This window comes from Fundulus heteroclitus, unplaced genomic scaffold (assembly GCF_011125445.2).
Source record: "Fundulus heteroclitus isolate FHET01 unplaced genomic scaffold, MU-UCD_Fhet_4.1 scaffold_115, whole genome shotgun sequence".
In the NCBI taxonomy this organism is placed as follows: Eukaryota; Metazoa; Chordata; class Actinopteri; order Cyprinodontiformes; family Fundulidae; genus Fundulus; species Fundulus heteroclitus.
The window spans coordinates 213,103-238,232 of record NW_023396528.1 but is presented as its reverse complement, the minus strand read 5'-3'; the positions used below and the strand labels follow the sequence as shown (position 1 = coordinate 238,232).

At 38.5% G+C, this 25,130-nt stretch overlaps 3 protein-coding genes across 4 annotated transcripts; all 3 read left to right on the top strand.

Moving 5' to 3' along the window:
• The first annotated feature begins 17 nt into the window (after positions 1-17).
• LOC105928581 (serine/threonine-protein phosphatase 4 regulatory subunit 2-A) lies at positions 18-11,398 on the top strand. Of its 2 annotated transcripts, none has more exons than XM_012865912.3 (9): positions 18-187; positions 1,651-1,732; positions 1,873-2,043; positions 3,687-3,780; positions 3,908-3,945; positions 4,045-4,119; positions 4,240-4,386; positions 8,016-8,290; positions 10,239-11,398. In XM_012865912.3, exons 1-9 carry the CDS (start codon positions 154-156, stop codon positions 10,538-10,540), a joined length of 1,218 nt encoding a protein of 405 aa, XP_012721366.3. In that variant the 5' UTR covers positions 18-153; the 3' UTR covers positions 10,541-11,398. The 2 variants fall into 2 exon arrangements, with proteins under 2 accessions (XP_012721366.3, XP_021173925.2); XM_021318250.2 differs by having other exon boundaries at positions 4,237-4,386.
• Positions 11,399-15,245: 3,847 nt separating this feature from the next.
• On the top strand, positions 15,246-17,027 carry guca1b (guanylate cyclase activator 1B). The gene is made up of 4 exons (XM_012865845.3): positions 15,246-15,719; positions 16,068-16,217; positions 16,332-16,446; positions 16,619-17,027. The coding sequence occupies exons 1-4, from the start codon at positions 15,516-15,518 to the stop codon at positions 16,741-16,743; spliced, it is 594 nt and encodes a 197-aa protein (XP_012721299.1). The 5' UTR covers positions 15,246-15,515; the 3' UTR covers positions 16,744-17,027.
• A 1,337-nt stretch (positions 17,028-18,364) lies between these two features.
• Positions 18,365-22,488, top strand: oard1 (O-acyl-ADP-ribose deacylase 1). Its single transcript, XM_012865957.3, has 5 exons — positions 18,365-18,695; positions 18,821-18,986; positions 20,360-20,418; positions 20,508-20,620; positions 20,718-22,488. Exons 1-5 carry the CDS (start codon positions 18,651-18,653, stop codon positions 20,863-20,865), a joined length of 531 nt encoding a protein of 176 aa, XP_012721411.2. The 5' UTR covers positions 18,365-18,650; the 3' UTR covers positions 20,866-22,488.
• Positions 22,489-25,130: the final 2,642 nt, after the last annotated feature.

The window sequence follows — 25,130 nt, the reverse complement described above, 5'->3', positions numbered from 1 at the left end:
AAAGACCTTTGTTGATCTCCAGCTCTTCCTCAAAACTGCAAACGTAATCGTAGACATGCGCAGTTCCGCACTGCCAGCAGCTTTGTTGGATTGCTAGCTGCTAGCTGCTCTGCTAACCAACAAGCATTTCCTGCCTGTGGACTGGACACAGCTATGGATATCGACGCATTGTTGGAAGCGTTTCAAGGCAATGTTTACAATTATGTTACTAGATAATACGTTTTTTTTTTTTTTAGATATTTAAGTCAAGTATTTTCCCCACTGTAAATCGCTATTACTTGCTAACTACGTAACGCACGTTACCCTACGATATGCATGTACGACTAATATTTAAAGAATATTCTTAGGGAACGAAGAATTAACTTTGGCTTGGCTTGACTGCTTTAAATGTACATTTTGGTGGAAACAAATCCGTCACATTCCACACTTTTAACCCGTTTCCTTCTGACACGGTTATGTAAACACCTAGCTCAGGAACACACTGCTAGCAATACACTGCTAACTTTGATTTGAAAGTGATGTGCGCTTGTTTAGACAACTGACACTTTTTTATTGGTGTTTTTTCCTAACTGTTTCTGTTTTCCTATGGCATAACCAATTAAATCAGCAACAGAAATGATTCACTTGATGTCAGTTTGAAAGTAAAATAAGAATATCACCAAAAACGTAAATGCATTTTAGTAACTCTATTCAAAAAGTAAAAGTCATATTGGCAATATATGTTTCTGTTACTTGTACGGGTATATGGCTAAAATCATTGGACAATAATGAAAAGCAATCGCAACTAATTTCGATGTCTCAGAAAATTAGTATAAGTAAGACTATTAAAGAGGATTTTCTTTTTTAAATGCAAGAACGTCATTAACACCCCCAGAAGGAGTGAGTTAGTTTTAAAGGTAAGCCGCAAATGCTCATAGTGAAAGAAACTAGCTTCTCAGAGTGCTGCCTCAAAGCGCAATAATGGAAAGCTAAGTGAAAGGAAAAAGTCTGGTAGGTGTTCAAGCAGCCCTGAGAGGAAAATTTTATGAAGCCAAGCTGATTCAAGATTGGGGGAGATTCACAAGGTTTAGGCTGCAGCTATAACTAGATTTGTAAGTCACTCTTGGCTGATTGGCTCCAATTAACATCGCATTGGTGCAGTAATTCATGCAAAAGGAGACCCAACCTAGTATGGAGTGTGTAGTGTGCAATACATAGGCATACTTTTCTTTAGGCCAGTATTTATGTATAAATAATATATTTTTTAAATCTGTCTCATGTAATATAATTCTCCAGTCTAGGACAGGATTATTTCAAGTGTGAGATGGTATATGGCCAGTACTTGTATTGCACATTATCAAGTCCCGAGGACCCTAAAGTGTTTACACTACATTCATTTATGCGCTGGACGTGGTAAGCTACATTGTAGCCACGACTGCCCCGACAGAAGCGCCACTGACAGCAGGCAAAGCAGGTTTAGGACACGATTGAGACAGTTCGAGTGGGGTTTTGAACCGGCAACCAACTGGATACAGGACGAACTCCTAGCTCACCCCATAGTGTATAGTGCATACTCATGTCTTCTGATGTCCTTATACTTGTAAAACAGTTGTCTCAATTCTAATAACGGCAAATATTTATACCCTGTTCACTCCTTGTGACCTTTGACAGATTTTGAGAAAAGGGGGAAGAAAGAGATCTGTCCCACGCTTGAGCAATTCCTGTGTCATGTCGCCAAAACGGGACAACCGATGTGAGTAGGAACTTGTAAAGATGACGCATAACTTAGCACAACCTGCTCATGATTACATTACAGAAACACAAACACATATGTATTCTTTTTAAAGTCTACTGATTTTCTTCACTTTTTCTAACATTACTTGTGCCTTTTAGGATCCCGTGGTCACAGTTCAAAACATACTTCTTGTTTAAGCTGGATAAAGTGATGGAGGACTTTCATGCTTCAACGCCAGAGGAGAGAGACACTCACGATCCCAATGTGGAATATATTCCTTTTGAAGAAATGAAGAAAAGGATCTTAAAGATTGTGGATGGTTACAATGGGTGAGTGAAAATAAAGTAAACACTTTGCAGTTTGACAAAAGAATGGGGGAAAAAAATCACAAGCTTCTCATTAACATAATACAAGTAAGGAAACACAATGTATGGCAAATGTTGTTATTGTAAAATCGGTCTTTGCCATATTATCATTACAGTGAATGCTTTGAAATGCAGTATTAGTTTGCTTTTACATTCTGAGTATAGTTAATTCACACTTTACATGCTGATAATGTCATAATAGCCTATTGGATGAAGTAGATGCCCAGACCTAGGAACGAGGATTGGGTCTAAAATCTTAAACATCACAAAGAATGTAAAAGACATTATCAAACAGAGAAAAATAGGCGTGATTAAGATGTAAATTTATTGCAAGTGATATCATCGTCTCAATATTCTGCAGTATCATGCAATCTCCTAACTTTGCGCAGCACTGCATTGTTGCATGTAACCTTGATAAAATGGAAAAATGTATCGATCATTACACATTACTTGCCGTACCATAAGCCAAACCCTTTAAAAATGGCTTCCATGTCAGCAGACCTTTTCAGATCAGATCTTTCATGCTGTTATCTACACATGCTCTTACCGCCTCGTGATCCTTGTGACAGGTCCCGACATGCAGCGTGGAGTGAAAGGCCACACATCCCTGGTGCGCATTTGATCCACCATGTGAGGAAGTCACAATGCCATAATGATTATGGGATCTTATAGTTAGACAATATTGCAGACAAGACAATCAGGTCTGCTGCAGGGGTGCAAACAGAGCCGAGCTACTGTACAATCTTCTAGTGTCTGTCTGATCTGAGAAAAACATTTTTTAGCAGTGTGATGCAGAAAATAAGATGTTCAGATGGCGGACAACTTCGCTTGTATGTTAAGCCGTGAACGCATTTGGGAAGCCAGTGTGAGGATCACAATGCAGAGCTCTGCCCGATAATTGGTTAAATGGGAGATTTTCAACACACGTTTGATAGTGAATGCGGATGCATTATACCACAATCTCATCTGTGTGGCCTACAAAACACACAATCCTGGGATTTTGCAGATTTTATTGACATTATGTGGACATGATCTGTAAAAAGAAGTCTGTGATTGTGCATCTATTGTGGAAATATGACATGAAAGGGACTGGAAGCTGAACTTTATATGTGTTTAGCCTAAATATCTTAGGGCAACAAAAAGAAAAATTATAAAAACAGACATAAATTATTTATTCAGATGCTAATATTTAGGTTTAGGTTTAAGGTTTCATGCAAAACCTTTTCACCTAACAGTCATGTTCCTGTTTATGCTTCATTTGCATACCAAACCTGATCTGACAGCACAATATTTAATTGTAATGATCCACAGTGCAACACATCTAGGTTTCACAATAGTTCTTTATTTATGTCTTTGATCTCTATAAAGAAGACCAATGGCAATAATTGTGCAACCATTAGATGCTCTGTATGCTTCAGGTTACAAAATATTGTAGGCAGAATGAGGATACCTTGTTTTCACTGGTTAGAGGCTCTTTTTTTCCTCATCTGTCTCGGCTTAGATTCTGTGTGCTTAGGCAGTTTAAAAAAAAAAAAACAGTTCTGATGCTGTTAGCGAGATGTCTGCTTTATTCCTTTAATTTCTTAAATCTCTGATGACCTTTCCAGGATTCCATTCACCATTCAGCGGCTGTGTGAGCTGCTTACAGATCCCAGGCGTAATTACACGGGGACAGACAAGTTTCTCAGAGGTCTGGAAAAGGTAAGATACAGGCTAACCGTTATGGTTTAAAATCCATATTTTTCTGCCATATAATATGTTTTAAATGTGCTATCCATTGCTTTAAACAATCTTTTTCTGTTATTTTTAAATCTTTTGTTTGCTGCAGAATGTAATGGTGGTTAGCTATCTGCATTCCACGTCAGAGTAAGTACATCAGCTGTCAACTTTATTCTGACGGATTCTGAAAAATTGTAGTGTAACATTAACAGCTAACTTTTTGTGTTTATTTTAATTCCTTAAAAGGAAAAATGGGACATCAACTATGAACAGAATGAATGGGGTGATGTTTCTTGGAAACACTGCTCTATATTCAGACAGGTGGGTGTAATTAACTTAACATCATTGACCTAAATATCTGACATTTCTACTTACAAAACCAAAGAGTCAGAGTACTGGAAGGGTAGATATAAGTCTGTTCATTTCTGTTTTCACAAGCAGTCGAAATGTGAATGGACCAGGCATGCCCAAAACACTCAACAGACCAAAGCTGTCGTCGTCATCTTCACTCTCCACCAACGGACTCCCAGAGTGTCCAGCCAGTAAAGAGACAGACGCGATCCCTGAACCCGAGGAGCACCATCTGAGGTAATTATGAGCGAGTTTGTTGTACAGCATCCCCCACAGTTGTTAGTGGTAAAAATGTGTAAAACGAGAACATTCAAAAAGAGACAATTATGGGATAACGGTTTGCAGTAAAATGCTACCACAATCTTGTGCTACCCTGCTGTTCACACTTTGTGCAATCCACTTAGTCATTCTGTCACATTACATGAAGTTGAGTCATGCAGATAGAAATGGGTTTGACTTCTATACAATTTGCATTGGAGGTTTTGGGAACTATTCTTTGTTGATCTGGCCATATGTTTTAGTCATTGTCCTGCTTATAAGTAGAGCCATGCATAAAAATCGATACACAGATTAATGTTGATGTTTTTAAAAACAATTTAAGATCGGTATTCTGGCTTTCAATATCGATATACCTCCTAAACCCCTAGGGGGCGTTATAACTGTACGCCGTTACTGTTCACAGCGAGGAAGAGCAAGTGAGACTAATCTATAATCAGACATTTGGGCACATTTTTGGTTTCTGTGATACGTTAAATGCATTGAACCAAATGAACTTTATTTTCCTGTTAATATGTCAGTGTTCAATAAATTGAAGATAAATATAATATTTGGCTGGTTTTGTTGATTGAATGACTTTGCGCATTAATTTGAAAGTAATAAATATCGATATTGGAGTCAAATCAATTCAAGCTGAGCAATATCAAGAATCGTATCGAATCGGCTCATCCTAGATGATACCCAGCCCAACTTAAAAGACACAGTTTTTTTCAGTGAATGTCCTGGTACTACCTTGTCATTAACTCTGACAAGGTCCAAAGGACCTTTAAAACAGAAACAGGCCCGCAGCATCACAGATGCTCCACCATACTTAACAGCAGGCATGAGGTCATTTGCACATTTTCTTCATATGTTTTAAATCAGACTCAATTAAAGTGTTTACTGAAAAGCTAAATTTTAGTCTTGTCTGTTGTTAAAAAAAATGTTCTGAACTTGTTAATTATTATCTCTGTGTGGATAAGGGCACATTTAAGATGAGCTGCAGCTGCATTTCCTGTTAAATGTCATGTTATCTTGTCTTTACCACTTTGAAGAGAAGCAGATTCAAAAAGGGATTCTATGTCACATCTTAACTCTATCCCAGGGAAACAGGGCGTCGTGCATTACGATGGTTAAGTAATTTTTTTGACAGGAATTGTTTGGGGCGATAAAAACGTACTTGGATAAAAGATTTAATTAGATTAATTGATGACAAGACTGATTTATTTTAAGGCAAGGCAAGGCAAATTTATTTATATAGCACAATTCAGTACAAAGACAATGCAAAGTGCTTTACATGATTAAAATATAGCAAAATAAAACAGAATAAAAGCAAGTAGGAATAAAATATAGATAGAAAATAGAACAAAAAAGTGGTGATTCAGTTAACTAGGACAGTTGAAGGCAATTTTTAACAAATGTGTTTTTAATCTTGATTTAAAGGAACTAAGGTTTTCCACATCTTTACAGTTTTCTGGAAGTTTGTTCCAGATAATTGGAGCATAGGAACTAAATGCTGCTTCTCCATGTTTGGTTCTGGTTCTAGGTATGCAGAGTAGGCTGGAGCCAGAAGACCTTAATGGTCTGGATGGTTTATACGCTGATAACAAGTCTGTGATGTATTTAGGTGCTAAGGCATTCAAGGATTTATAGACTAACAGAAGTATTTTAAAATCTATTCTCTGAGATACAGGGAGCCAGTGTAAGGACTTTAGAACTGGGGTGATGTGCTCTACTTTCTTAGTCTTAGTGAGGACGCGGGCAGCAGCGTTCTGGATCAGCTGCAGCTGTCTGATCCACTTTTTAGGCAGACCTGTAAAAACACCGTTGCAGTAATCAATTCGACTAAAAATAAACGCATGGATTAGTTTTTCCAGATCCTGCTGAGACATCAGTCCTTTAATCCTAGAAATGTTCTTCAGGTGATAGAAAGCCGACCTTGTAATTGTCTTTAGATGCTTTTGGAGGTTCAGGTCTGAGTCCGTCACTACACCCAGGTTTCGGGCCTGATTGGTGGTTTTTAGCTGAAGCGACTGAAGCTGTGTGTTAACTTTTGATCTCTCCTCTATTGGTCCAAATATTATTACTTCTGTTTTGTTTTTATTCAATTGAAGAAAATTTTGGCACATCCACGTATTGATTTCTTCTAGGCATTTACTCAGTGCTTGAACTGGTTTATAGTCACCTGGTGACATGGTGATGTAAAGCTGTGTGTCGTCTGCATAGTTATGGTAGCTGAAGTTGTTATTTTTTATTATCTGAGCTAGAGGGAGCATGTAGATATTGAAAAGGAGGGGACCCAGAATGGACCCTTGGGGAACCCCACATGTGATTTTTGTCATCTCTGATGTAAAGTTACCTACTGATACAAAAAAGTCCCTGTCCTTTAAGTAGGATTTAAACCAGTGGAGAGCTGTAGCAGAGAGGCTGACCCAGTTCTCCAGGCGCTCTAACAGAATGGAGTGATCGACAGTATCAAATGCTGCACTAAGGTCCAATAGTACCAGCACGGTGGTTCTTCCACAGTCTGTATTTATATGGATGTCATTAAACACCTTAATAAGGGCGGTCTCTGTACTGTGGTGAGCACGGAAACCTGACTGGAAAACGTCAAATCGGCTGGTCGTTGTTAAGAAGGTGTTTAATTGTTGAAATACAGCTTTTTCAATGATCTTACTGATAAAGGGGAGGTTTGAGATGGGCCTGTAGTTCTGGAGTAGAAGTTTGTCTAAATTGTTCTTTTTCAGCAGTGGTTTGATAATTGCTGTTTTTAGGGACTGGGGGAAAACACCTGACAGGAGGGACGTGTTTATTATCTGGGTCAAATCAGACGCTATGACAGGTAAAACTTTTTTAAAGAAAGCTGTGGGTAGAACATCAAGACAGCATGAAGAGGAACTTAGCTGCTGAATGATCTGCTCTAAGCTTTTGTGGTTTATTTGGCTGAATTGGGACATTTTGTCAGGATAAGTTCCAGCTGAGTACGGCTTTGGTTCTAGAGTTGGTGTGGATGTACAAACTGATCCTCTAATTTTTAGGATTTTCTCAGTAAAGAAGTTAGCAAATTCATTGCAGGCCCTGGTGGAGTGGAGTTCAGAAGCCACTGACACAGGAGGATTTGTTAACCTGTCGACTGTGGCAAATAAGACACGAGTGTTATTAATGTCTTTCTTAATGATCTCAGAGAAGAAAGATTCTCTTGCATTTTTCAGTTGTAAGTTATATCTGTAAAGTCTCTCTTTATAGATGTCATAGTGAACCTGGAGTCTATTCTTTCTCCACCTGCGTTCAGCTTTGCGACATTCCCTTTTTTCACTTCTAACTGATGGAGCATTTCTCCAAGGAGATTTATTCTTCCCGTAAAAAACCTTCACTTTTTTAAGTGAAGGTTAAAAAAAAGTTAACCTTTAATGTATGTTAAGGCTTTAACATACAATTAAGCCTTAATGTATGTTAAGGCTTTTAACATACATTTACTTGGGAGTAAGTATGGATGTGGCTGTATTGTTCAGTTTACACAGAAAATGTGTCAAATCCTGCTAAGACTCCATCTCTAAAAGCCAGTAAAAATAAATAAATTACCAATTGTTTTATTGTTATGTTTGTGACAGTGAAACACCCCCTTCCGAAGATGAGGTGAAACCAAAATATGGAATAAAGAACAAACATCCAGAAGAAGACGAAGAATCTGATGGTAACAAGCAGGAGTCCAAGAAACTGAAGACTGGCGAAAAAGAAGACGACACAGAAAGAGAAGAAACCGAGTCGTCTTGTCATGAAGAACCAGAGAGCTCCTTAGAGACGCCGGAGTCAGAAGAGAAAACTCGTGGTGAAGATGGCGACAGCGAAACATCCAGCGACACACCCTGCATATCAGACAGTCACGGTACGTGTGAATTCATCCTTATTCAGGCTTCCTTATACTGACCGACATGGTAACGGTAGGATTGGATTGTTTGGTAAAAATGACAAACAAAAGCATTGTTACTTTATGGTAATATATTTCTTAAAACAGTCTGAGGTGTAAGTCAGCTTTAAAATTCTGTGAGTACCTGATTATTATTATTATTATTTTTTTTTTATGTGGCTGGGGGGAGGTTAAAAGGCATTTTTAAGGCATATATATATGACAAACTCTGGAGATAAACATTTAGCTGGCCGGCATAGATGTGCATCTCAATAAATTAAAATATGATCAAAAATGATTTCCGTAATGCAGTTTAAATGTAAAACTAATCTACTACCGTTATATAGATTGATTACTAACAGAGGGAGATATTTCAAGCATGTATTTCTGTGAATTTTCTTGACGATTGCTGGAGGGTTAAGCCAGTCATGTAATGTTATTACCATCTTATGGCCTATTGTGTAGGCCTTACACAACCATGACGGCCATCTTGGAAGTTGTCCAGCCTTTGATGCCCTCTGTGAGGAGGGTAAGCCACAAAAGGTCACTGCTGAAGAAGCTGGCTGTTCAGAGAGCTGTCCCCAAGCATGACAATTGAAAGTTTAGTGGAAGGAAAAGATAATTATTTTGAACAAAGCAACAAGGATTTCCACAGCCTTGAGAGGATCGTGAAACAAAGACCACCTATGACAGCAACTTTGGCTGTGCCAACACCTCAGCAGCACCACATGCTTGTAGCGCCTCTGTGGCGTGTCACATTTATATAGTAATTCAAGATAAAGGAACACCCCATCAAATAATGAGTGTCTAAACAGTACAGTTGATAGAATTACGTTACACTAATCTGACATTTCTGTGTTGAAAGTTCCTCTATGCACTTTTCAGATTTTTAAATGGACCAGATTTTCGTAAGCCACAATTTTCAAAACCATCCATCCGTCCATCCATCCATCCATCCATCCATCCATCCATCCATCCATCCATCCATCCATCCATCCATCCATCCATCCATCCATCCATCCATCTAACACGTCTATCATTTGTGGGGTCGTGAGGGGTGCTGGTGCCTATCTCCAGCTGTCAATGGGCGAGAGGCGGGGTACACCCTGGACCCTAACCCTAACCCAGTCTATTGCAGGGCATTTTCAAATCTAAGAAAACAAAATATATGAAATATACATCCCTGTGCATGATATATCAATAGAACATTTCCTTTTTACTTTAAAGGAGCATTGCACAAGTTTAATGGTTAATTTTTTTTTTCCGATACATGCCTTTACAATTGCGTGACGTGGAAAATGAGTTTTCCTCTATTTACCGCAGTTGCCTCTATAGGTTCATATAGTCAGTTTTTGAGAGAGTGATTCGGGATGCTGCACACTCTCCTTCACCTGGCTACTTTGTTGAGTCTTGATGCATTAGTGAGAAAACATGTGCTAACTTCAATATTTATAGCTTTCTTACCTCAGAGGAAGTTACGCTTGTTTTTTAAATGTGTCCTATCTGACAATGTAGCATTAAGAATTGCTGTCTTAATGCCAAAGAGAGCCCAACATATTTACTTTCACAAGTGGAGCATTACTGCTTTTTCTATAGTGACCACTTGATAGATAGATAGATAGACAGACAGACAGACAGACAGACAGATAGATAGATAACCCACGCCCGCCGTCAAAGGGGACCCTGTGGTTGAAAACCATGATGTGCACAAAGTTGACAGCCGAAACATTTCCTATTTTTGAATAAAGGCATTATTTTAATATTATCTCTGAATCTTACTGTTTATTATAGCTCAGATCTTTTTATAAGTCACTTTGAAAAGGTGTTGTCCACAGTTGTAGTTTTTCATGCCTTAATATCTGGAGTCATATATGTGATTGTTTGTCATTTTGTGTTAGTAAGAAGGGACCGTCTTCTTTCTTCCTAGAGCAAACAAGCACACAGTCTGATCCACCTGGGAGTCCAGAAGAGTCTAATGAGGTTGGTGCTGCCATCAGTGTTCAGAGCAGCATCTCTGAGGACCAGGCGGAGCAAGCTGCTCCATCAGAGACACATTCAACCGTCGAGCAGGACAGTGCCGTGTGCAGCAGCAGCAGCAGCAGTGAGGAGGAGGGCTTACCCAGTGAAAAGGTGTCTTCTTGTAGTAATTCCCCGGAGCTGTCAACAGAGGGTGGTGCTGAAACTTCAGACAGTGCAGAGACGGCATTAGAACCCGGAGAACACGACTAACCTGAAAGGCATGCCAGCTGACTTGTTTTTTTACACTGTATGATACAACCCCAAGGGTATATCTGTAGCACTGTGGACCTTTAGGCTTCAGGACCAAGAGACGTGTGGACCTGGAGACTTCTTAGAAGGATCTTGATGTCCTCTTCTGTTTCAGCTTCTCACGGCCACTGGTCACCAGATCTTTAAACTGGAAGATAATGATTTGACATAACGAGGACTGCCTTTTTCACAATACAAAATGTTTTCTAACCTTTTTCCTTTTCTTAATTTTTTTATATCTAAACATGTAATTTAACAAACATATAGTAATTTCCTTAGTTATTGTGTGTTTATTTCAATGCTGAAGCATTTGACAAAGTTGTTTTAGGCCAAGCACAATAGTTTCAGCTGTTTATTTTTATTTTTTATGAATGCCGTCTCAAGATATATGAGGACACTTTTAATTGGTAAAGTGAAGCAAAACGTCATAGACATCTGCATATAATTTGTATAAAGCACATACCATAAATATATTGCTCGTCTTTCTCCACTCCACCCCATTGAAAAGCTGTGGAAAATGTTGTTTTGCTTTGTCTCTGTATGAAGCCAATATAACAGTTGTGCCAGTAGGGAGTTGTTTTTTTCCAGTTCCAACTCTGGAACAAAACACAAGGTACTTTCACTTTCTGTGTGTCACACCCTAGTTGTACAGCTCTCTCTTTTGATAATTCAGATTTTTACAGTACTTATCTGTAAATAAGCTTTTGAAGATTTGTAATACATGTCCACATCCTTTGTAAAACTGACTGCTGGGAACTGAAGGGTGGAGCTTGTGTGATAGCATTCACGGGAAGCAATAAAAGCTCAAATTTGAATTGGTTAAGCATCTTTTTTATTCGAGTTACAAAATCAACAAATGTTTTAACAAGCGAGGGGATTCTGAAAATAGCAGCAAGATTTTGTTCCACTGTTCAGATTTGTACTCTATAATAACTATTATATGATGATTGATGACATTTGTGGTCACTTAACTATAGTTACATTATCCTCTACAGTTGTTGGCACACCTGGTAAAGATGTGCACCGAAGCCTTGAAATAAAATAAAATGTAATTGTTGCAAAGGCTTATGTACATATTGCTGCAGTTCAATGATTTCCTTCATGTCCCTTTCCTCCTCACTGCGTGAAAATAAGCAGTGCCTTCAAAATGTATTCACGTCTTGAATCATATCACATTCGGTTACTTTACAACCACATCCAATGTCTTTTTTGTTTTGTTTTTTTTTTTGTTTTTTTACTGATAGACGCACAATGTAGTACATATTTGTGAATTGTATGGTATATACTATGGTTGTTTTAAAAATAATCTGAAAACTGGCGTGCACATGTATAAAACCTCCCTACACTGAAACTACCAAAGAATATCCAGTGCAAACAATTGGCTTCAAAAAATTTCTGTTTGATTAAGTCTCAATATAACTCCAGCAGTCCTGTGAAGGCGGTAAAGGGTTGCTAAGAACATTTATGAACAAAAAGCATCATGAACACCAAAACATACAGCAGATAGATAAAGCTGTGGGTTAGGGTACCAAACAATATCCTAAGCTTTGAACATCTTCTGGAGCAATATTTTGATCTGGCTCAGTGGCCAAAACAAAAGGAGAGATGCAGGTGAAGGAAAAATCGTGTGAAATAAATAATGACAGATCTTGTCACATGAGGTGAGCCTTATAAAGGTTTAGACAGTGAGCTTAAGTGTCACAGTCACGTGTGCTATCTGCCTCCTGATCCGATAGCATGGATCTAGAATATACAGATGACGATGAGGGAGCACATCATCACATCTGTTCAATTCATAATTGCGAACCTAACAAGACATGGCTTTCCACCTAAACTGGTGGCCTCGGAAAAGAGATCAATACCAGCTCCAGTTTCCTGCTCAGGTGGGAGAATCTGTTCACAGGAGATCTACAGGTGGTGCATGCCACAAATCTGACCTTTATGGAAAAGTAGCAAGAAAGCCACCTTTGTAAGGAAAGCAATAAGAACAGCTTTGATATGCCTTAGTTGTTCTCATGCCGATTCCATTTTGAAGAGCTGTTAAGAAAACTGGGCTTCTGAACCCCATTAAATTTAAACTTTGGGTAAACAGAAATGCACAGAGAGTCTGGGAACGTTTAGTTCTCAGACCCTCAGTTAAGTACACATTTGTAATAATAAAAAAATACATTCTACAAATGCAGGGTAATCCTGGAAGAACATTAAGAAAACAGAATTGTTTGGGATCCAAATAATTTGAGCACTAAGAATTGTGTTTAAAACATTTATTTCTTAGTGTTATAAACACAATTAAGGAGTTCTAAACATCTTTTGAACGGAAGCAACTAAGTATGAAACGTGCTTTAGGTAAACGGCTCAATCCAACCATCCATGTCCATTTAAGACATAATAAATATTTAAACAAGAAATCTTAACTAACAACTTTATGTTCCCTGGCTAACAGTTTTTCTATCCCACCCAATAATATGGACGACAGCCTCAATCTTAAAATGTTGCTTTTAAAGGTTTTCCAGTTCACTAAACAAGACAGAAATAGGAGTGAACACAACAATCCTCTGGTACAGACATGGGTGGAACATAAGAAATATAAGTGAGGTGTTTAGGAGAGGGAAAGCAAACAGGTTAACTTTTAAAATACCAGTTGTGTAAGACCAGAGGGTATGAATCATTTTAATCACCAGAGGATAACATCCAGTGACTTCCCAACGGCCTTGACACATCTTAGCTAAGATTATCACTATCCCTGCAGTCAGCACATATAATGGGCCGGGGCAGTCCTAGCCTACATTCGGTGCTGCGGTTTCTCCCCTAAAGGAAGTTATTTCCGTGATTATGTCAGCGCCTCTCACAAGTGCCAAAACACTTCTGGTGGCCTTTAGGTAGATAGACTACAGCAGACATGTAAATAGTAATTAGTGCTTTGAGGAATAACTGAACACTTGACCTCGGTGACTCATCAGACGAGTCGGGAACTTTCTATTCTAGGACAAGATTAAGATTGCCATGCCAGACTATTTGTTTTTAATCTAATGTTTTGGTAATTTAATATTTCATTTCTATTTTACCAACTTTAATTTTAAATCTTATTCTTCTCTACAAATGGATGTACTTGAGATTGACTATACCAAATCCAGTTATGTTTGTGTAATATTTATTTTTTTTTTGTTAAACCCTACTACAAATGTGCACAAACACAGACCTTTGACACAACCGCTTTCATTCATTTCCACTATGCATACAAAAAAGGTTTGAGACTTACAGAAACTTCCATAAAACTTAATCTTGCTCTTTTAATATGAACTTTACGGCTTCATGTTGTATTGTTATGATTTGCTTTAAGTCTATGTTGCTGTGAACAGGGATTACGTTAAATGCAATTAATTGCAAAGTTACCACTGGAGACAGGCACCGGCTCCCCTGAGATCCTGAAAGAACAAGCGGGTACATATAACGGATGGATGGGTGAACTTATCAACAAAAATTGGCATTGGCAGTATTTAGGCTCTGACAAAAATGCAGAGGGAAGTGTTAATGAGGACAATGAAGATATTTAAATTCTGATTGAAATACAAATGCAAAATCAATGCTTTTAAAGAGAGGAATTCTTAAAATCCCTTTTTGTCAACCCTTACATCCAAGGAAATCCATGGAGTCATCGCACCTTTGCATCTAAAAGGCTTCATAGGCAAGTATACTCCTGCTAGTAAGACTGAACTGAAATCAACTTTTTAGGAAATCCTCAAAAACGTCAGACAGAGGTTCTTCATCAGCTGTGAAGAAAGCTTCAGGGTACCCTAGAAAGTCCAGCGATCACAGGTGTGAGTAAGGCAGAGTCTTTTGGAAGCTGGCCTGGTGATTGGATGCTCACCAAAGAACCCCTTTTTCTCCCAGAAAACACATGAAGGACAAACTGACATTCTGCTAGATGTACCAGGGTGAGACTGCAGAGGACTAGGGAAATTATTTTCTCCAACAAAGCCAGCTTTTTCCAGATATATATGGGACATCTGGAAAAAGTGCTGGCAGACAGCAACATTCATGTGTGTGTTTGCCTCTGGTCCAACGGAGTAAATTCCCTCACACACACATTTTGCCTGAACACGCGGCCATGATTAAAGATTTGTCTCAAAACATTCTCCAAGAGAAAATCTGTTCAACTTTTTAAAGGAGCGGTTTGGTATTATACATTTGTTTTCTTTTTCATGGGAGCACCGTGTAAAGGCTCCCGTAATGCTGTAAGACCAATTCTTGAAAAGTTGAAAATAAATCAAACTGTGACAAATACGGCAGGAGAGGACCATGGTAAATTATTACCACCACACTCACTGAGAATGGTAAGGGAGGTAAAAAAAACAATCATATCTTCAAAGCATTACCATTGAACAAGCCCAGTTTAAGATTATCCTACTGCAATGATATACATTTATTTAACGTTTTTTACACATCTTTTTCAGGCGATCCGATAATTATGGAGGATGCAGTGGTACTTGGAGCCTATTTTGGGGATCCAGGGCAGACAATGCTCACAGACAATGCTCAGATGTTTCCTGGTTTGGGGTGAGTGCACGAAGTAGCACAAAGGATATCCCTTTGTGATCTTTGCATGAACTAATTGTTAATGACAGGTCTTCATTTCTAATCCCTCACCATGTGACCCGCAGCAGTCCGTGTCTCATCCTCACTTTCAGGAGGGATTTGCCACAACAAAGAGGCTAATGACTGCTCTGCTTGTATGAACCTTTTGTGCATTTTTGATTATTTTTTGTTTTTTGGCAAAGTAGCGAAAGGTTTGGTTTTGTAATTGTGAGCTAAGATTTATGGGGTTTGAACTCCACAGAAGAAAAATTAAAGCCAGTTACACATCTTAAACTGGTCATTTGGAATGTAAACAAAAGTTTCAGTTTTGGGGGAGTTGTAAGAAAAGAATCTTCCCATCATGGGTCAGCGCCTGAGCGAGGACAGCGACCCCGACAACGAAATCGACGTGGCAGAGCTGCAGGAATGGTATAAGAAATTTGTTACCGAATGCCCGAGTGGAACGTTATTCATGCACGAGTTCAAGGGTTTTTTCGGTGTCACTGACAACAAGGAGGCGGCAGATTACATCGAGAACATGTTTCGAGCCTTCGACAAGAACGGCGTAAGTATATTGGGACTAGATTCTGGAGTGTTTTTTAATGATAATGTCAAAATCTGGTGGCCATAGAATGATTCAGAAGGAATTTCTTTTAATACACAACTCTATAATTTTGTGACAGCAGTTCAAGTTTAGCTAAAACACAAAAGGATTTTTAATTTATATTTTATATTATTTAATTTTGCTGTGTAGAGTTAGTTTTTTTTTTAAATAATCCCTTACTATTACCTGCAAAAATCTGAATAAACATATCCTATTTGACATTTTACATAGCACATTTTGTGCCTTTTTTGAATTTCTTCTCAAATGTTTGCATTTTTCTTGTTACATTTGATCTCTCTGATTTCACAGGACAACACCATAGATTTTCTGGAGTATGTGGCAGCTTTGAACTTAGTTCTTAGGGGCAAGTTGGAACATAAACTTAAGTGGACATTCAAAATGTATGACAAAGATGGGAGCGGATGCATCGACAAAACAGAGCTTCTTGAAATAGTGGAGGTAATATTCTACATATCTACAGCAGAGTTGATCTGCAAGTGAATTCTTCAGATTCTTTTCTTTTAAAAAGTAGATCCTCAAAAATAACATAATACACATTCCTGTCCCTTGCAGTCTATTTATCGGCTAAAGAAAGCCTGCCATGGAGAACTGGATGAAGAATGTAATCTGCTTACCCCAGACCAAGTGGTTGACCGGATATTTGAGTTGGTCGATGAAAATGGAGATGGTGAGAGTTTGTAGCAGATATATTTTGACCGTTTTTTTTTTTTTGTTTTGTTTTGGTTTCCTTGAAGTGTCTCAGTGTGTCAAAGGATCCAAGTGAAATTGTATTATATGTCTGTGCTTGTGTTCATTGCTGTTGGGTCTAATAATGGCATACCTATCCTTTGGTCACACAGGTGAGCTCTCTCTGGATGAGTTTATTGATGGAGCGCGCAGGGACAAGTGGGTGATGAAGATGCTGCAGATGGACGTGAACCCCGGCGACTGGATCAATGAGCGAAGACGCAGCTCTAACTCCTAAGACTGGAAATCTCATTGCACTCTTATAAGACCATGTTGATTTTGTAAATAAATGTGTATAAAAGCCATAAATAAGGGATGTGCAAATCTTAGACATACCTGTTGTTGATGCTTGAAAAGGGATTATGTGTCCATAGAGGTTACACATCCGATGAAGCAATGAAGAACAGTGTGATTAATTTCTGCCTGTTTTATAATAGGTTTGTTTTACAGTTATAAAGCACTCACTGTATGTTCAACTGATTGTGTCATAAAGATGTTGAATAAAAAAAAGTTTGAAGTCGACTTCTTTGTTGGACCTGTGGGCATTTATTCCGGAAGTTTATTTATATATTTATACTTGACATGATTTTTGGTAGAACATTGTGATTTTATTCTGATAAAGCCAAGAAAATGACAGTGCCAAAAAGAGAAACATTACAACAAAGATAAGTCATTTCCAGTCAGCTATCAAATGCCCCAGCAGGAGGTGATGATGATGACATGCAAGGGAGGAGTTTCCCCTTTTGAACTGAGAAGAGACCATTTGTTGACGTGTTATTCAGGGATGAAAGGAAACAACTGTATATTGACCAAACAAAATAAGTCTTTCTGAAGTGTAGATGTGTAGATAATCATATAACTGTTATCAGGATGTAAGACCATCTGTATTCCAGCCCCGCTTCTTGCAGTTAAATTATAATTATTAACTAAAATTATTCAACCCTTGCTGCACATTAGGTTAATTTGTGAAACATACAAAGTAGTAACTGTGTAGTAAACAGCTCAAACAACTCAAATAGCTCAACACAACAAGTGGGTTCTTCAAATTGAACACAAAATGCCATTTTAATGACTAGTCGTGCAATCTCAAAAATATTTAACCTAGCATCACGAAAAGCCTTTTAAGAAACTATATTAGGAACCTTGCACAATTAAGACCTGCTGCAAATGCTATTTAAAGCCGGAAACATACTTCTGAAGAATCTCCTCATGGGCAAAGACCTCAGATTTCCCAGAATTATTGGGTTCATTTTATGCCAGGATTTTCTGAATTATTGCTCTGCACACCACGTGTCCAGAACCAAAGTAAACAAAGCAGCCCCAGAGTATCACTTGGTGTTTTCATTGCATGCTTCATTCTTCTGCTTTCAGACAAAACACCAACGCGTAGACCTGAAAAGTTTGGATTATGATTTATCTTGCCACAAAACAGAATCCCCAAACTACTCTTCTTATTTATACAGAAGTGAACTAATTTTGGGACATTTTTTGCTGCACTTTTGAGTCGGCAGTAGTGGACATGCATGGAGCTCTTCAGCTTCTTTGAAACTGAAATGCCAGAGGCTGCTTCCACCAAGTCTTGCTGCGGGTTTTCTGCAGCCAGTGGCAGGATTTGAACCTCCCAACCCATCAGGAAGCAGCAGGTCCAGGTGGGCACTGTTCCTTTAAATTTACATTTTCATATGCTTTCAAATATCTCTCGGAATTCGCTTGACTTAGCCATATTTCTAACATGTAATGCAATGAAGCAACTATCGAGGTATTTGCTATTATTTCCCAAGCGTTTTATGCAGCGAATGAAGTCTTTTGATTAGTTGTGTCTGATCAGGTGTGTGCGAGGCGTTTTCCTTATTTTTGATTCCTCTCTCGCGAGATTCTGCGACGTGTTTGTTTTCTGTTTCGATTCTGCTGCTGATACAGTGACAAGCTAAGATTGTTTAGCCTTTAAAGACCGAACTGCTTCAAGCTTTTTTTTACTTTAAGGTCTTGAAGACGGCCAACAAAGTGTAGCCTTTCCGTCGGAAGCTCATACAAATTCAGCAAATTCAGTTCAGCGTGGCTTTGCGTGTTTGTCTAGGCAGACGCGTTCATAGGTTTTCACCACTGAATCCTGTCAGCAAACAGGATCTCAACGCATTGCTGCTAATGTCGTCTGAAAGTCGAGCACCGTCTTCCTCTCATGGAAAACAGGTAACGTTTAAAGTGTGACGACATAGTATTTTTAAATGCCCCAGGAGCACGTCGTTGCGGCTGTTGTTTTTGTTGTGGTGAGTCTGATATTTAACTCCGATTAAACGCTGCCCCCTGGTGGCTAGATGGCAGAAGACAAGTGGAGACTGAAGCACGTAACCGGAGACCTGTTTTCCTGCCCGGTGGACGAAGCCCTGGCCCACTGCATCAGCGAGGACTGCCGCATGGGGGCAGGGATAGCGGTGATGTTTAGGAAGAAGTTCCGCGGGGTGGCGGACTTAAAGCAGCAAAGTGAGTCAGATCAGTTATTAAAAATCCATCAGCAAATAATGAATGTATCTATTTTCTGGGAGAGGCACCTGAATCCTTTTTGCTGAGCAGAATGTCTGACTAAAACCTGCTTGTAAAACGACTGTATTCCTGAAGGTGATACGGTCATCCGTTCAAACAATTTCTAAATGCAAGTGTAAACAGCATGATGATCTCTTAGCATGGAACCATTTGGGAAGGAGATGGGTTCTGTGCCTCAGGCATGAATCTGCTTTGGTAGGAAATGTATCAAACTCAGTACAATAGCCAAGACCTTGTTAAGATGCCGACTGAAGAAAATGTCACTACTAACGGTGAAACAAATCTCATATTGCCATGGGTTGAAAGGCCACTCAAGGAAAAAGAGGCACTTTCTTTAAAATCAACATAAAAAAAAAAAAACAGATTAGTTTGCAATCACACACCAGGACAAAGGCTTTAAGATTTGGAGACATGTCCTGTGGTCCTTTAAATGGAAATTGAAGAGCTCGGCTTTATTGACGGTGGTTACATGGTGGAAAAAGGCGTAGCCTAGGGCTGGACGATAATTCAATAACAATATATATCAATCGATAGACGTATATCAGTAATAGAAAATAAGGTCAATAAAAAGTTAAATAGAAGAAAAGTTTTCCTCTTTGCATTCTAGCTGATCATGTAGGTTAATATTAGTCTCTACATCCTCCCAATCAGTTACAAATGCAGACCCAGGAACGCTCTGTCACCAAGCTCCGTCCCCTTTAAAGAGTTCAAAAAGAGTGTTCTTTTTTAAAACCTTGGTAAAAAGTTGGTTGAATAAAGGGTTGAGTTTGAATTCAGTGTTTTTGTTCTTTATCCATAAATAGGTCGCTAAGCAACATCATAAATTGGCCAGGGCTGCACTTAAAATATGTTTTGAATTTGTTAATTATCGCTATCAATATTATCAATATGATTTTTATTTTATCAATAAGCTTTTTTTCCTATATTATCCAGCCTTAGGGTAGCCACCAACAAACCCGATCCAGTTATTGTTTTGTTGGGCAGGAATTGCAGAAAACTTGTGACGCTTCTCTAAGGATGTATAACTTCTTTTTTTTTTTTTTTACCAAATACTAAGAAAATTAATAATCTGAATTTGAATAATATTAACAAAATTCTCTAAAACATTTATTTTTGTTATTTTGGAGTTTAGCAAAAAAATAATTTTGGTTAAACCAAACTGACCTAAAACAGTAAAAGTTTGGTCTGATTTTAATGTCATGAGAAAAAAACCTGCAACTTTTGATACAGTGCATGCAAATATGTTATTGTAGCTGGAGATACTAGGTAGTGTCATCTTTAGTGTTTCTTTCTCTCTCTTTAAATTCAAATAGAGAAGCTGCCAGGACAGTGTGCTGTCCTGAAACAGGATGGGCGTTTCATCTACTATCTGGTAAATATGTCATCTTCAATTATTATTCTGCATAAGACCAAAAGCTGTTTCAGTATTCAGTCTTGTAACTGTATCATATGGTTTCACAGATCACGAAGAAAAAAGCCAGCCAGAAGCCCACGTATGACAACCTGAGACGGAGTCTGGAAGACATGAAGTCTCACTGCTTAGAGAATGGTGTAAAGAAGATATCAATGCCTCGGTTTGTAGTAACAGCTGTGGAAAAATATGACATTATTGTCTAATTCTTGTTGTTTAATTGGAATGATGAAGCAACATGTTTTGTGTGCTCCCCTCAGTATCGGGTGTGGCCTGGACCGACTTCAGTGGTCAAATGTCTCAGAGATCCTGAGACAGATCTTCAAACACACGGACATCTCCATCACAGTGTACAGCCTGCCCCGGAAAATAGAGACAACAGTGATGGAGGAAAATATGCGTAGATGATTCATGGTTGTGTTTTGTTATTGGCAGTGTTCACTGTATGCACTTTTCTGTGTAATTCCCGCAGTATGAAGCCAAGACTTTTTCTAGTTTTAAAGGCAGTTATGTAATGAGTAAATTGCAAATAAATGTTTTTATTTTACAAATCAGTTTTACTTTAAAGAAGCTCCTCAAAGATATGATACCAGATACTTCAGCAATATGGTTAATGGAAAACTACAATTGTCGGTTTTCTGCTCTCAGCGTGACTTCTTCTTGAGTGAATTTAGATTTTATCACCAAATTAAGATTTAAGAGACATTTTAGCACACCACACTACTGGGTTTTATAACACAACTCCAGTGAGGCACTTTTGAAGTGTTTCTAATTTATTTACATAGATTCTAAAATAACCATAATTCTGTTTCTCATTGAATTACCAATAGTCATTCAAAGAAAACCCAACTCAAAAACAAGTGGTGTCTTGCTTATTTATTAGAAATCTAATATCTTTGATTAATCAGTATGGCAACCCTTGCTTACAGGTTTTGTGTAAACCACTGTTGGCATAAATGACAGTTTATCAAGTATGCATGAGAAATTCTCTGTGAATCAAGCATCAATTCTCTTTGAGATTCTTGTATATTCTAGCCAGAAAAACCCTTTTAAGTTCAGTAAGACTGAAAGGACTTTACGTTTCTGGGTTTACCTCTCTTATGCTCCATTATACCAAATACTATGCATATCCATTACTTTTGAGACCTCTGTTTTTATATCAGACAGTGCCTTCGTTTCTCAAAGTGCAACTAACCTATTGCCATAAAGGGAACATGTTTTAGAGCCATACCATTTTTACACGTAGCTGTGTGGTTTCTAATGTTTTGTTCAGCTCCTTTCATACAAACAAGTGTAAAAAAAGTGCTTTTACAGAAGTCTAAAACAGATCACTTGAAATTAAGCCAAGTTAAAGTGAAATAAATAGTTGGAACAATTAAAATATCTTTGCGGCTGAAGAAATAATGAAACGCTAACCGTGTGGTGAGGGGGGAAAAAAGGAAATAAGTATAAAAGTGATAGTTCTAAACTCCTTAACAGTGAACTTGGTAAAATTATTAAATAAAATATGAATAAATGATAATTTACCTTCACCTAAAAAAACAAAAGCAAGATTATAATTTAAGGATTTTGGCTTGCATTAAGAAAAATATTAACGCTCGGCTGGCTCCACGACTTTAGAAAGGCTGATCCAGAAGATAGAAAAGGATGTTGGCTCGCTGCAAGTTTTAGTTTTTCCCTCAGCTACAAACAGAAAGCCCTTTCTAGAAGATCTAAAGGATCTGAAGGGCTTGTCCAAAAAAAGCAAATCTAAAAAACCGGTAGAACTAAGACCTATGTTAGCTTTAAAAACAAATAAATCCAAACCCTAAAATCAATTACAAAGCAAATGTGGAGACAGATGTGTTATGTAAGCTCACTTTGTGGTCCTTATTGGAACTCTTGCAGCTGATTTATAAAGCAAAGGTCATAGAAAGGCTGATGTTGCTGATTTAAATGTTCTACATTGAGGAAAAAGGGTTAAACTCTGGTAATGTTTGTCATGTAACACAATCTATTGTAACACTTAATAAAGTACTGTAATACAAAATATGCCTGTGTTAACGCTTAATGCCACTTAACTGTCAAAGTGGTTTGTACTTTGACAACAGATTGGACTGGAGGCTGTGCATGAAAAGTGGCAGTGTTTGCCATAGGTTCTGAAACTTTTATAAATCAATAGCTTGGGAGTAGATTATTCATCGTGGTACTTTTGCCTCTGGCTGAAAAGATCAGAACAAGCTAAAAAAAGAGAAACTCTATACCTCAGGTAAAAGAATGCTGCAGGAGCCTCTTATCATGACATCAGTCATTTTCTGCACAACATGAAGAATAAACAAGAGCATCTTCAGTTGGAGGTTACTCCAGCTCTGCTGCAACAAGGAACAGAGGTCCTATCAGCTGACTGTAATCTCGTGTCCCCCTATGATATTTATTCTGTCTCCATTTAGTGGCTTGTTATTACAGTGCTGCCTTACATTAGAATATGTTAAAGGAACATTATTTCACTTTGAAAGTAATAGTTTTTACAATATTCTAACAAATTAAGAGTTGCATGTTATTACACAAACAGCTAATTCTGATATTGGTGAATGATGAGATGTCAGTTGGATTTACCCACATTTTCCACTCTTTAGTTTACTTCCTGGCAACTGTTACAATTCCTTAAATGGATTTCAGTGGGAAGTAAAAAGTTGGGATCTTGTATCTAAACATTGCATAAGTGGGGATTTACCAGTTGCTTTAGCAAAGATAAAAACAACTACCCTTGTTACTTACATCCAAGTCCCTAAAATCCAACTTTCTCAGTTACCAGGAGTTTGAATCCGTTAGAGGAGTGCTGTTGTTAATGGGTGTGGCTGGTGCACATAGCCAACTTTAAAAGGTTTGGACTTTTTAAAGGCAGTTCTGGTTTACTGACACATCTTTGTTACTTGCAGGACTCTGGAAACCTAAGTCTGCTTTGAACATCTCCACAACTTTATCCCTGATCTTTCTGCTGTGTCCCTTGATCTCCAGCCTATGCCATTTCCTCAATGGTCCCTTGCTGCTGTGAAACTCCACTGAAATTTTGCCTACACAGGATAGGTATATGATGTTGTATTCTATTCTATTTCTGGTCTGCTTGTCTTACTGTGTTCTGTGTTTACAGGCTGATACTCCTTCCCCAGCGTAAAATATCAAATACTGCACTCTTTTTTGGGAACCCTGGGAACTCTCCTATGATTGGCTGAGGAACCAGGAAGTAAACACGTGCTACACACTTCACTGAAGTCGTTCCACACCATACCTCTAATATTGAAAGGGAAAAAAAACTTGACTACGACATTGTTGATGGAGAGGATCAATTGTTTATGGGGAATGATACTTTCATCCAAGGTAACAAATGAGAACGATTTTGGTTAATTTTACAGTAAATTTCTTACTTATTGCTCATTTAAAAAGGGTTTGTGAAAGCAAATAGTTGTACTGGGTTTTATTTGGAAATACCAGGGAGTGTGTGTGTGTGTGTGTGTTTCTAGATTTCAGCCTTCAAACTAACTGGAAGTAATGTAACATTTCCTTTACACTTCACACTTAAGTGATGCTATCTGCTGGGCCATTGCATTAACCCTTAAATAGCCAAATAACATACGATTGGGATTCAGTATGCTACTTCAGATTTAACAACATGACCTCCTAATGTTATATTGTTGTTTAGTTGTAGCAGACTTTATGTAAATGAACACAAACTGATTATATGCAACAAAAAAAAAAAAAAAAAAAAACATCTTAAACAATACAAAACCACTCCAAGGCTTTTTGCCCAAAGTATCAGATTTCCTTTAATTAACCTATTCTTCCATCTGCCATAACAGTGTTGACTGAGCAAACTTTGCGCCCATCATATATGACTTGTGGTGAGCTCATTGTGGCCTGTGCAGATGGCCGAGGTATTGTATGGTCCATTATTGATCTGCTCGGCTATTATGCTGGAGTGCAGCTGGGACACAATGGACCAGATGTGAGTGTTTTTTTTTTTAAAGGAGGAGGAAATCTGACACTGCAAAATTAGTCTCACATATTCCCATTTTTCCTCAGCAGGAAACCATTTAGTACATCATGAAATAAAGGTGGAGAGAAGAGACAATAAAATTACAAAATTTTGTTTCAGGGTATGGTGTTAAGACCGTCAGGAACCTTAGCAGCAGCAGAGAGGCAGTCAGAACAAGCTGACCTCCCATTCTCCTTTGGGACACCTTTAATAATTCACAAGTTTAATGCATTAACCACTGTGTACTCTTTGGCTGGCTGCCCCCTTATTTGCCTCCTATATATCAAAGACCGGCTGGAAGACTGTACTTCGGCATCACTGCAGCCATCCCGAGCTCTCCTCCTCCATCTCCTTTCCCATCCCCCTTCCTGCCTGGCAGTCAGACTCACACTGCAGCAGAGCCACCTAGCTGCGCTGCAGTGAGCACAGAGAAATTTCCCTTTCATCAGACCCGCTGTCACACTGCTGCAGCGGGCAGGACCAGTCAGTACATCCAAGCCTGCCTCTTACCCCACCTGAAACCCTTCCTCGTCTCTTTGTTTGCCTGCCCGCCTGCCTGCTTGTCCCGCTGCGGTACACTGATTTGCCTCAAATGCTCTCCCCTAGCACCACTCTCGCACACCCCGTCCCTGTTCTTCCTCCTCCTCCTGTCCTCCATTCC

Coding starts and splice junctions, on each gene's coding strand:
- LOC105928581 (XM_021318250.2), top strand. CDS start 154: ATGGATATCGACGCATTGTTGGAAGCGTTTCAAG. Junction 1,733..1,872: donor GCCAAAACGGGACAACCGAT/GTGAGTAGGAAC, acceptor TGTGCCTTTTAG/GATCCCGTGGTCACAGTTCA. Junction 4,120..4,236: donor ACTGCTCTATATTCAGACAG/GTGGGTGTAATT, acceptor TGTTTTCACAAG/CAGTCGAAATGTGAATGGAC.
- guca1b (XM_012865845.3), top strand. CDS start 15,516: ATGGGTCAGCGCCTGAGCGAGGACAGCGACCCCGACAACGAAATCGAC. Junction 16,218..16,331: donor AGCTTCTTGAAATAGTGGAG/GTAATATTCTAC, acceptor TGTCCCTTGCAG/TCTATTTATCGGCTAAAGAA. Junction 16,447..16,618: donor GGTCGATGAAAATGGAGATG/GTGAGAGTTTGT, acceptor TTGGTCACACAG/GTGAGCTCTCTCTGGATGAG.
- oard1 (XM_012865957.3), top strand. CDS start 18,651: ATGTCGTCTGAAAGTCGAGCACCGTCTTCCTCTCATGGAAAACAG. Junction 20,419..20,507: donor GGCGTTTCATCTACTATCTG/GTAAATATGTCA, acceptor ATGGTTTCACAG/ATCACGAAGAAAAAAGCCAG. Junction 20,621..20,717: donor AAGAAGATATCAATGCCTCG/GTTTGTAGTAAC, acceptor TGCTCCCCTCAG/TATCGGGTGTGGCCTGGACC.